Consider the following 14080-nt stretch of genomic DNA (forward strand, 5'->3'; position numbering starts at 1 on the left):
TAGTCAGTAGCAAAAATTAAAATCGAAAAACTTTGATCGTGTACATAATATAGACTTATACGATAGGAAATGTATGTAATTGAAATCGTTAAAGTCGTTTACCAGAAAATGTACAGATATAAATATACATTCACATTCGTGAAGATGATTTATTATAATAAAATAGCATTGGTCCTACGTAACGTCCTTGAAGTACGCCATTATAATTTTATAACATCTACGCCAGTAATTTCATGTCAAAACAAATATGATTTCGATTCTTTTACATATTTTATGAACGATTTAGTAGACGAATAGCGAGGTGCGAAGCGATTTACAACGCAAACAATGTAAAACGCAATATTTTATGACGCGTTTGTTTGTGTTCACTACAACACTTCCACACGTACACATGTACCCACGTTGAATCATTTTTATTGGCCGTTCTGACGTCTGCATCCATAAACTGAGGAAATATGTTTTTTTTATTTCCTCGAGAATGATTACGTCCTAGTCCTGGTGATTCTATGTACAGTCACACATTAGATTACGAGTTAATATCGTACATACAGTCTAAAATTAACATAACAGAAGAATATATTTTAAACAATAAAAGCCTATATCCATTCTCGAGATACGTCAAGATCAAGGCGTCAAATTTCAATAAAATCCGTTCAGTCGTTTAGTCATGAGTCTATGTAACAAACATACAGACAACTTTTTCTCATTTATAATATCAGCGTGAATAAGGAAGAATATATTTTATTTACGAGATTGTAAATTTGGACTGTACATTTAAATGTTAGCATTTCAACTTATCGAGTCATAGCTTTCCGCTTTAACTTTCAAAGGCATTATTTGAGGAACGGGAACGCTTTCCTAAACAGACTGTCCTCATATAAATCAAATTAACTTTGAGAAATTTGTTTCAAAGAAGTATTATTCTTAGAGAACTCTTCGTGAGTAACAAATTCTATTTATTAATAGAAATAAATGTACATTACTTTCGTTCAACACTTGCAGATTTGGAGGACTGGAGTCTCATCCTTATATCAATTTCTATTCAGTAAATTTTTGTACTGTTCTTTAGAGCCAGTTCCTTCGTTGTTTACATTAATTGTAGAATTAATACGTTGCTAGTATATAATACAAGGGTATAAAAAAGTATGAAACTGCACATTCAGTATTTAATTTACAGAGTATACCGGATAATTTCGTACAATTACAATTAGTATGGGTTTTTTTTCATCGAATATAATTATTAACTGATAGTCTGACATTCTATCGGTACAAAATTTATTATAAAAAATCAATTTGTACAAATAGATTGAGAAATTTTATTTATTGCAAATCAATCTAATCTTTTCTGCTTATAATTATAATTTAAACATTTAGTATCATTTAAATATTCTCAAACTCCATAACTTTAAAGACAACAAATTCGCCACTGAATATGTCGACAAAGCTACTTGTATACATAGCTACAAGGTTGTATATACCATACCTCCTACGACCCTCGATAGAGGGGCTTGCCAATGAAAGGCGGAGAGCCTGAAGTACCCTCCTGCCACTTAGACATTCGAGGGGTCTTGTTGCATAGTTGTGTAGTCGACACCATTATAAGATAGACTTATTCTAAGATCCCCTTAATATTACTCTACTTACGTGTTACCTTGTCATTTTCTCTATATCCATTGTTATAACTTAATCCATTTGTTAATTTAATTTATTAAATAATAAAAACAACAGCTTACACGTCAATATATAAAATTAACAGTAAATTTCTAGAGAATGCCAATAACAGGTAACAAGTAATTTTATTTAAACATGCAAATATTACTTTTAAAATCCTTTTATCCTTCACTTATATATCCCACTCTATTCTCGAAATGCCCTAATATATGCAGATCTGTTTAGAAAGGTACGTCCTTCATTCAATTCGGTCCCTAAAATCGAATTGAGGTCTTCATTTACGATGTAAATACTACTAGCAAGACATAATAAAAGAAATAAAGAAAGCCATCTGGAAATAACACTTTCATAAGAATAATGAAGGACAATATTAGAGTGATCTCAACTCATCAAACAGGAGACTTATCCCACAGTGACATAACAGTATTCGAGTCTATGCCATTATAGGACGGGATAATAGCGTCTGGTTTTATGTCCACCTAATAAGACACGATAACGAAAGGATGTGCCTAAAATAAGCTCTCAAAGAGGCTGGCTGTAACCACTTAAAATCGGATTGCGTTGAGCCTTGTCCTAATTATCAAATCTGTAGTAGTGTAACGTAATTATATTGGTCTGAAAAATAGTGCGATTTTTAGAAATTTCACTTCTAAAAATTATACTGTGGGAATTTTAGGGGCAAGGTGCTGATTTTTACAAGCGGAGAATTGCTAAGTCATAAAAGCTATAAGCTCCGCTACTAACGTTGCTAACAAAGTATTTTTTTATTTATTCATTTATTTATATTTGAAAACCAAGACAAGCACAATAATAAACATAAATGAAAGAAAGAAACATCTTATATGTAGGTTTTCACAGTATTAACACGAGATAAGTGTTTTAAAATAATAATAAAAATACTAATAGTAATATAGTATAGTAATAAAAATATGTGCAGAAATACATAAAAAAACATTCTGCTTTTTATAAAAAAAATGTTATTTTACTTAATATTAATTGTATTATCTTGATTAATAATTACAATTGTATCTTCAACACTTCAACGCAGTTCTGCTATATACAGGGAGAAGGCTGCTTTTATTATTGGCGATGAGAGAAGAAGAAGATGTATATGAAATCTTGTCAATAAGTTATATAGTAAATTTATCAGGAATTGACCAGGATCATTTCCAGGAGGACTACGTGGGTGACGACGTGGTTTACATGGTGTAGACTAATAGCAATAGTCTCTATTACTAATTCCTCCAGCCCCTAACCATCATGATTGACTTCTCTTCATCTCATGTTTTACTGGTACTTGCTAGCGTTTTGAATTAGAGCAAGGGGATTCTTCTTTCCACCCATCGTTTCCTAATACAATTTTATTAATAATAGCTATCTCAATATAGTTATCCAGTTGGACCTTCGGACTGAATCTCGAGACAGCATCTTTCCAGACCCTCTTTCCATGACGAATCAGGTCGATGAGTTTCACAACGAGTTCTAGGTTTAGTTCTTGTTTTATTACGTGTCTACGACCGTAACCTGCCAAATAAAAAAGAATTAAAACATCATAAAAGCCGCATTGTGTAAATCATGCCACCTGTTGCCATCAAGTAGCCTCGCCTGTTCGATGTTCATAAAAAATAAGAATGGTTTTATTGTATGAACACAGTACTGTTTTTTATACTAGTACATTTTTAATTTTCAATGTTAAAATATCTTATCTGTGGTTAAAACTAACATAAGTGTGGGTATGTCTAACATATTTAAAATATCGAAAATTCCTTGAACAACTACTGCCAGGCAATTTTATCTTCCAAACAATCGTCTGTAGAGTAATAGGGTTTATTAAATAAGTATTACGCAATAAACATTTAAAATTTATTAAATGGTAGATCCAAAATAAATATTTTTTCTAAAATAAAAGTGGCCTAACTTACTCCTTATAACATTAGCTAACTGCGAGCGAAACTCCCTTCAAAATCAGTCCAGCCATTTCAGAGATTAGCAAGAACAAACAGATAGACACATACATTTTAAAGTTAATTTATTGATGTAAGTACCTACTGTATATACTTTCATATGAATTTAGTGAAAAGCTGTTTTTTGAAATTCTAAACAAACACTTCAATTTTTTTTTAATTCATACATGTATACAAATAATAATTAAATTTTGAATATAGTTGAACTTGGCACTGCAACCCCTTTATTATATCAGTAGACATTAACTCAATCATCACAGCATCTATATTTAATCAATTGTATAAAATGACTTCACAACAAATTGGGAATTTCAGGGGCAAGCTGCTGAAGTGCTCAGGCTGCCAGTTTATGCATTATTATTTCATTATATAATTTAATGCACCTCCCCTTCCCCTCATACATACCTACATCTAAATACATCTACAACTCTTAATTATTCAAACTTGTTTATGATTCTTACATTATGCCAAATAAAAATTCTACGAATCGAATTAAAACAAATTTAGTTTATTTAAAACAGATCTACGCTAGTTAGGATTCATCTCGCTAAGATCAAACGTGAATTGTTGTTATGACTTTTCATATTACAGTTATATCTGTAACATCTCGTTCAGAGGAACGAGATGTAACATACTTCCGTTACGGTTATACTCTTACAGCCGTAACGGAAGTATTGTTTCTTTATATCATAATCTATAAATAACTTCATCAGGTTAATGTTACGCTATAATGATTAACCGACGTTATGTTTATTTTATTACATCAAGATTATTTATCAAAGTCAAAAGCGTTTAGTCATTTTTTATGGGTGATGATGGAATGGTGCACCCGCCTGCACTAACGGTGTGGTAGAGCACCTGTGAAAGATCATTAGTGCGAGGATAAAAATAGGGCAGTTAAACATTCACTATGAATTTACTTAGATCTGTAATATTGCTAGTAATTTGTTTATTTTATTTATTAAAACTAATACACAAATACACATGGTGGACATAATACCTTAAGCGATAGGACCAATAATCCTATTTACTACTATTATTAACAATTTTATTACTCCTTTATAAAAAATTCACACGATGTACCTCGAATCAATGTAGCCAAACTCAAGAAATCCCAGTCAAACATAAGACCTCCGCATCCCCTAGGGGTGAAGCTTGGGGGCTCTAATCGAACTCCTTTGCCCTACCATCAACTCTGAGGGGAACAACCAGAACTAGTGACACATTGGGGAATTTTTATTTGTTTTTTTATTGCGAATTTTAAGTGATTCCCTTAAAATATTCACCATAAAGAACAAAAAACAACAAAGCGTTGTAGCTTTCAACCAGAATGCCGTACAGATTAGCTTGTTTCATACATATTTTCTTATCAAACCTTATCGAACGCACTTAAACGATTACAGAATACACCAATTACGTTATCAACTAGGTAATCGTCGATACTTGAACCAAATTTTATGTTAGATTGTCAATAAATCTGATACAAAATAGGTAAATATATAATACGCAGAGTATGAGTGGTTTGTATTGGTCTGGTTATTTAAAAAAAATGTTTTCAAACACCATCGTCTAGTACCCACAAAACAAGTTCTGCTTAGCTTAAGTTAGGCTTAGGTGACGTTGTATAAATTGTCCTAGTTTATTATTATTTAGTAGTTTCAAATCAAATCAAAATATGTTTATTCATGTAGGTCTATTAGAGATACTTATTAGTTTAGCGTGTAATTTATAAATTGACCCGACGAACTTAGGACCGCCTAACAGTCAATTAGTTTCTTGATTGACAAGATGATTGATCGACTGATTTAGAACAATTTAGAATGAAGATCTATCAATCAATTTGATACTGACTGTTGTCATTTGATCTCGTTATTTATGATTACATATGTTTCAATTCTAATATTTTAATTTTAAAATATCTTCTTTCGGGCGAAGATGAATACAACAAATTAGCAATTTAATAATTCTAATCTTGCTTGGAACAATGTTAATACATTGTTGCCGTTCTTAAGTTATAAATTATGTAACCCGACTTGTTGGAGGGGGAGGGGGGTTATTGTTCACTTATATATCTCCTAATGTATTAGTTGTTATCGCCATAATATCGCCTCGTTAAACACAGCTCCAAGACTTTACTTCGCGGTGCCTGCGCGGAGAACATCTCCCTGCTTGCACCTCATGGACCGTAGCGCGAGACAATGGTCGAATTAACACTCCTATTTGTTTTAATTTCATGAGTTTTCTATTTAGCTTTTAGCTGCGTGCACTCTTTATGACTAATCCTATATACTATTAATATTGAGAAAATTAGCATAGGTTTAAACTTTCATGTTTAAAAAAAGAAACTTATCGCGAACATATCACGTAACGTATAAAAAATAAATTCGAATTTAGAACGTCTGCTCTGAGAGTAGGTTGATTGTTACAATCTGCTTACACTAAACATATATTTGATCCTCATATTGACCTTGGGAAACCCGGATAAAGTTGTCCGGCGACTGCGAGGCTGGATTTGGTATTAAGGCCAATGTGGTGTAATCATATTTGATATGGGATTTTACTGTCATATCGCCTGATATTTATCTATCTTAAACTCTATGCAATTACTAAACTCTATAAATAATAATGAAATAATACAGTAATATTGAAAACATTTTTTAATTAATACTTCAAAAAGGTTGTACTAGTAAAATAATGAAAAACCCTTTGAATTTAGACTTACGTACAAAATCTCTCTCTGATATTATGTATGCATACATTATAAAGAAATAAAGTTAGTGAGTTTATAAGGTTGTAGTGGGTAATCTCTGGATCTAGTGAACCGATTTTGATAATTCTTATACTGTTAGATAGCTCATTTATCAAGGAAGGCTTTAGGAGGATAATATCACGATATAAAATAAATAGTAGGATTGGAGCTGTAGTCGAAGATGTGCGGGTCAGCTAGTTTTTTATAGAAATCGAAATAATATTTATTGAAATAAACTTATTATAAGCACTTTTGAGTATTCATATTTTTTAATTCTACCACTCATTCGGAACGCAGACTAATCACAATAAGAACGGACACGAAACTTGCGTGCTCTTTTAAATATATGTTGTTCAGAATTACATTCTTATGAACTTCGCGTGAATACACACTATATATATTATACAACAATTATTCTCTGCACCACCTATGGTTGACTGGTAGAAAATGCCCCATAGTGTTAAGTCCGCCAAATGTACTGTACTATATATTGTAATATGTGCATTAAAGTTAAATAAATAAATATATAAGTATTATACTACAGACTATACATATAAGTGTTATGTATTTAATTTCCAAATGTAATATAAATATATTTCTTTACAGACAACAAATCATGCGGCCAACACAACGCTGTCGAAACGCTGTTGAAGAGAAACAAACAAAAAAATATAAAATGAAACGGAAATGTCTCCAACTGTTGGCAACAGACGTTTCATATTAAAATATAAAGTTAATCTAACGTAACTGAATTCGAAATTAAATATAGATTTTAACATTAATATTGCTATGTCTAGTGAATTGAGTGATAATTAGGTGAACACGGGTGATGATGATGGATGAATAACAACTGTGATGGGGTGTGGTCAGAGCAAAATAAATCTCTACCCGAGAAGAAACAAAAATGGCGGAAAGGGTAACAGTGCCAAAAAGTCAGGTCAGTATGTTAGAATATATTATTTTATTAGCTTTTATATGTGAATTGGCAACCCTAGGCTATGTAACGTGTCCTTGTATTTTGTTGACCATAAAATGTAAGACTTGCCATTGCTTCAGATATTATTAACTACAGTATATCAGTTTGTATTTATGATGGGCCGTACGCTTGTTTGCCGCGATTACGTTATAAAAAATACTAATAATTTTATATATTTAAATGGTACTTAATACAATCTAGTTATAATACATACTTCGTGTATAATAATCGATACATAAATACTTTATCTTATATATAAAATTCTCGTGTCACAGTTTTCGTTCCCATACTCCCCCGAAACGGCTTGACCGATCGCGTTATTTACTATCGTCGAATATCGCGTTATTTACTGTGCTGTGCAGAAACGGCTCGAGGGATTAATAATGTGTATGGCGGTGGTGTCCCAAAAAAAACACAGTGCTTTTTGGGTTTCAACGTTTTCGTTCACTAAATTTCGACCTACAAAACAAGCCCCGTGGGCGGTCGGAGTCCAAGGTTGATAATGAAGAATTGAAGGCTATTGTGAAAGCGGATCTATCACAAACCACGTCCGAGTTAGGTGCAGGCTGCGGTGTTAGTGACAAAACTGTTTTTGATTCTCATGAATTTTTGCAAGCGTATTAAGTAGGTCTGAGAATCGGCCAACATCTATTTTTCATCCCCCTAAATGTTAAGGGTAGTCCACCCCTAAATTTTTTTTTTATTTTAAGGCAAAACAACGTTTGCCGTGACAGCTAGTTTACAATAAATACTTCATGGTAATTGTCAATTGCTGTCTATGTACTCACATAAACAGCACGAACACTCAGCGTTACCCTTATCTTGCCATTCCGGAAGGCTAAGGTACCTCTGTGTCCTGTAATTTAACTGCTATATCTCAACCTTCAACGCAAACACAGCTTAAAACAAGCTGTAATCGGAAAGCTTTGTACACAGCCTACCTCGATAGCTGTCGAAAGCTGTCTGTTATATAGTATTGAATATAAATTGTTTTGTGATCACTCTATTCTCTGAATAGAGTACTCCCTGAATCTGTATTATTATAAACATGTACTACATTTATTTGAAAAGAATACGAGCTGAGTTTCTTGTCAGTTCTTCACATTTCGAAATCATTCCGTACTGGCGGTAGATTTGACATACATATCATAAGAGCCTGTAATAGACCTAAATTATTAAATTTGAATTTATTATACACATGAACGCAGTCAGAGGCATATAGTCTTGTACTAATTTGAATTAAACTAGTTTTGAGAGTTAGTTATAAATTTAAATGGACACAAAGTTCTTAGTGCCGACTAAATATGAACTTACGACCTTTGGGCGTAACAGATTGGATTAATGTTACACTGTTATACATTATCTATCTTAACGCTTGCTCCCTAAGGGCCAGATAGAGACAACTGGGTGTAAATAGGTTCTGTCTTTACAGACAATTCTAACATCATTTACTTCTATATATATTTATTTATATATATGGTGCTATACAAGGCTTTTGGGAAGACTCTTGTCTACCATGTTTAGGGTCACAAAAATATCCATTGTATGTGAAATGGAAATGAATAAATTCTAATAGGATTATATTAAGTTATAATTATGACTGTTACAGTTTGACTGATAGCTTTTTTTTACTAAAAATAGCCACAGTGATACCATCTTTACGTCAAAATTCATTATGATAATAAGTTTAGTCGGTAAAAGCTAACAATCAGACAGACGCCTTTTTGCATTCATAATATTAGTATGGATTTTAAAATATAAAAAGAAAAATGATACATTGGTTTTGTTTGTGTTTTATTGTCTTTGTTCAATTTTATTTTAAGTCGATAGTAACTGTGAGAATCGTGTTTTTAAGTATCTACCGAATTTCATCTCATTTCATATTATATGTACTTACCGTCCTTACATTCTCGTAATTATATACATAGAAAGAAAGAATTATATACAGAGGATATCATATTATGCAAACTATATGTGTTAATTAAATCTCTGACCAGCGTTCCTCTAGTATAAAAAAAACGATAACAAACTATCCGAGAGATTGCGGTAGACTTGTTGGCACGTAGAAATCAATTATTATCAGCGAAAAGTTGGCACGTTATGTTGCCTTAATCACAGTCTTTCTCCTTCGATCGCTCCCCGTCCATTCCAGACGGCAAAACTTGACGTTCATAAGCGGCTAAAATGTCCTACTAATATATAAATTTATTTTAATTTGATTTGATGAGTTTTCGAGACAATGCTTTAAACTAAATGAAAAATGAATGAAATGAAAAACACTTTATTGTTCCTCTCACAGAAAGAATAATTACCTAAATTAATATGTACATCAAATATAAAAAGAAAAAACAACATCATTATAATATAGAGGTAACAATGGGCGGCCTTATCGCTAAATAGCGGTTTCTTCCATGCAACCTTAGGATGGAGAGGCGTCATTAGACTGTGTCTGGTCGAGGTATAACAATTATATGTAACTACATAATAATCATTATATATAAAATATACATACATACATATAAATAAATAAAATAATATTATCTATACAATAGCGAAGTTACTGTGAAGATAAATTTCGTGAATAATATTTTTTAACTCTCGATTTAAAAGTAGACAGTGATGTCAATTTACGTATGGGAAGTGGGAGTTCGTTCCATAGTCGGACAGCAAGTACCGTGAAGGACATGTCGTAAAAAGCAGTATGATGTACTGGTGTCCTTAACTGGAGATTCTCCGATGACCTAAGATTGGCGTTATTAGAGTTATGAAGGAAAACAAACCGCTCCTTCTTCAAATAGTTAGGAGTTGAATAGTTATAAAGGATAAAGGGTATTATGGAGAAGGGAGAATGTGAGTATTCCGGCGAAAGCGAATAGGAGGCCACTTGAGTTTAGTGCGAAACTCGGAAACATGATCGAATTTTCGAAAACCGAAAATAAATCTTATAAGACCTATTTGGGATTTCAGTCATGAATATATATTAAGCAAAGTAAAATCGTAGAGCCTACAGGAAAATTTCACGACGTAACATTCCAGTATTCACTTCTATCATTTATTACTGATGTAATACAATTAACAGGTAAATTTTGTGTATTCACAAGCAGATTTTAGAGTAATACAAAGTGTCGTACGGGCTTCTGAAGGTGCCTCATGAATATTTGAAATCACGGCGTCCTTTGTAATCGTTGGTATGCCTCACCTCTATCAAATATATAGCGTCTTGCTTATAGCTTAGTGACGCTTATTGTAGCCAGTAACGATTAATAAAGGGTTTTACACATAACTTGACATTGACAGCCGCGGTGGTTTAGCGGTTTAGCACCTTACTTCCGATGGTCGCGGGTTCTATTCCTCGCACGGCACAAACTTTTGTATTCATGAGTATGATTGTTTTGTATGTATAATATGTATATATTTACGAAAAAGAAATCTATCTATTTGTATCAGTTGTCTAGTACCTATAATACAAGCTCTAGCTAGCTTAACTTGGGTCAGATGGCGCTCTGTGAATTGTCCTAATATTATTATTATTGTAACCCTAAACTCGGAGAGTGTCCTAGATCGCCTCATGTATAGATAAAACGTCAGGGAGTATAATAATAATAATAATAATAACAATTTGCCTATACACTATAGTTTAGTTCAGTTATTACGTAATAAACACTGCCAATCTTTACATAGTATAAAATGAAGTCGCTTCAGCTTAGATTTTTTAAAATACGTAATTGATTTATATTTAGATTTTAGGAATATATAGAGTGTATAATATATGTATATGTATTATACACACTGTGCGAAGCCGGGGCGAGTAGCTATGTAGTTATTAATAAACTTATGTCTTAACAAAGGTAGACTTTCTACTATATTGTCTGCTTGAGTATCTTTATCACACCTATTTCAATCGCAGAGTCTTGCTTTGTAATATTTTCGATTGAGTGATATAAAGCAACGAAATTACAAGATATGATCTGATAAAGATATCTTAGTCTTACAACGCTTGCACTCATACAGATATGACGTTGTAAGTGGATGTCCGTGGTGTTATGTATATAGGCGACCGTTACCACTCACCATCAAGTGAGCTTTGTTTACTATTGCAGTTATATAGAAACACTTCCATACTAAATAAGAATAAGTACCTAGTAATACTGAATGTAAAATCGACTGAAACCGTAGGGCACAACTAGTTATATTATCTCTTTGATATAAGACATGGAATATAGCCATTGGGCCCGCGTTATTATCACATATAACAATAAATGTAATAACATTGAATTTTTTTGGATACAGTATGAATATAGAATATTGTTTCAGCTTCTAAATCATCACTCTTGTTCTGAGTGCTGTTTACACTGACACCCTGTATAAACATATGGTAACGCGCAAGTACATAATTCTATTATGATAAAAACGAAATATGTCTATATATATTAAATCTGTAAATTTGTTTGTACGTACTCGTACATAGAAAATAATTAACAAGTAATGGAAGTTAAAACAATGTTTTAAATATATTTTATTAATATTGTAAAGTAAAAAGTTTGTGGGTATGGGTGGATGTTTGTTACACTTTCACGCAAAAACTACTGAACGGAATTTGATGAAGCTTATACATCAGAATAATATATAGACTATAAATATCACGCGTGTGAAACCGCGGGCACAGCTAGTATTATAATAAAATATTTTATTAAGACACCCACATCAACACCGACGTCTATATATATATAGTAATTTATTTCTGCCACAGGGGCATTTTTCCTAATTAAATTTTCATATATATAAAAAACCCATATTAAAATACCCAAATTACTTTGTGAAAATTTCATCATATATACTTCAGTTATTCATTATAACTCATAAGTGAAACATGAACATACAAACTGATTAACAGATTATCTCTTAGTTTTTCCGATTTTCATATGTGTAAAAAATATATAATAAAGATATAATATGATGACATACAATTCTTAGAGGAAAACTACACTGTGCTACTGTTTAATCAATGGTAAGGGATTGCCGAAAACCACTCAAAGTCACGACAAGAAGTTAGTGTTTCCAGACATTTGTTTTAGAAATACCCGTAATAATAATAAACAATGTCGATCTCGTAGCAGATGGGGGAACTTGAAAATTTTTCACTAATTATTAATGAGATGCCGGAAGGAATGGGCGGGACGGGTGCGGGACCGGCAAACATAAACTTAAACGGACTACACACGGGCCTAAAATCAGGAGTAATATACAACAGTAAGGGGGCTCCCCAGGGATGCCAAGCTTACGAGCATTTTCGTATACAAGATTTTGACCATGTGTATGAACACATGAATTCTAAATTAGGGGATAAGAGGCATGACATCTTAGTCTTCTGGAATAGCAACGCATGAGTGAATTCACACGTGTCACAATAACGTGTTCGTAGTGTTGTTCATGTACATGCGATACATATAGATATAGTTACTAATGGCGATAGTTATGGATTACCATCAGGTGAACAGTATTTTTTACCAATTAAATTGTAATTAAAAATCCTCTTACCAACTTATTGTTCTAAAATTCAGGCCAATTTTAGTAGTTTTAGTACCTTCGCCTCCCGATTTCATACTGACCACCATTGCCTCGATATTTCTCCTGATTTTAGAGTTTTCTATAGACTGTTTTAAGTCATATACTGAGTTATTAGGAATAATTTGATGCTTATTTTATAATCAGTTGTTCGTATCTTCAAAGGAAGCGGTTAACACCCAAAATATTTATTATATTATTAATCCTTCTATTTTTGACAGACTCAAAAAACCTGGAGGAGGTTCTCAGTTCGGCTGTATTTTTTATGTTTGTTATATCACAATTCCGTTATTTATAAATTGATTTGATAAAGCATTTTTTAATTGAAAGCGTTATACATTCAGATTGATCCATTGTTGTTAGTTTTCGTAGTCAGTTTTTTAAGGTTAATTATTATAAGTATTGTATTCGGGTAATTATTATAGATATTGTATTCTTCTGTCCGTTTCTTTCAATCTTATCACAGGAAAACTTTGTACATTGTCTTGTCTTTGTCAGAGGTATCCCTGTCTCGCTTAATTTTGCAACCAATAGCTCAATTTATTTTGTGATTCCGTGATGCTGTTGATATATATGCAACAGTTACGACGTTCCATCAGGTGGGTCCTTAGCATTTTTACGGTTTGCTAATAGTACAAAAAATGAGACGGTAAGATTACATCATCAACAGCTATGTCCGCGATTTTATTAGATATTTCTATCTAATACATAAAATTGTCGTGTTACAGTGTTGAAAATGCCGCTATTATCATATTAATAAGAACAGACAGATCCTTTTATCGGCACAATAACCTTCTTGTTATTACAAGTCGGGCTCTCTACAATATCTTTATCTAAACTGCTGTCTTTTATCTTCTGTATATCTCCTATTAATGAGGTCAAATCACAAATAAGTTTATTAGACACTTCACTATGAATACAAATTAGTGTTTAATTAATATGTTTAATAACAAGTTGTTTTATAATCTTATATAAAAATTCTAGTATCACAATGTTAGTTACCATACTTCTCCGAAACAACTTGACCGATTTTTAGGAAATTTTATATGCATATTCAGTAGTTCTGAGAATCGGCTATTTAATAATATATTTGGATATATTTCCTACTCCTGATAAGGGTTGTTCACCCCTAACATTTTTTAAAATTTTTGACAG

At 32.3% G+C, this 14080-nt stretch overlaps 1 protein-coding gene across 1 annotated transcript in view; it reads left to right on the forward strand.

Annotated features, from left to right (window-relative positions):
- LOC131853445 (uncharacterized) overlaps positions 1-14080 on the forward strand; it is an 87283-nt gene that overhangs the window by 40680 nt on the left and 32523 nt on the right. The window contains exon 2 of the mRNA XM_059204335.1: positions 6991-7321. Within this exon, the coding sequence (XP_059060318.1) occupies positions 7240-7321 (82 nt within the window). The 5' untranslated portion in view covers positions 6991-7239. The remainder of the gene's footprint in view (positions 1-6990; positions 7322-14080) is intronic.

This window comes from Achroia grisella, unplaced genomic scaffold, assembly GCF_030625045.1.
Source record: "Achroia grisella isolate CSIRO2021 unplaced genomic scaffold, CSIRO_AGI_Agris_v1 utg902, whole genome shotgun sequence".
NCBI lineage: Eukaryota > Metazoa > Arthropoda > Insecta > Lepidoptera > Pyralidae > Achroia > Achroia grisella.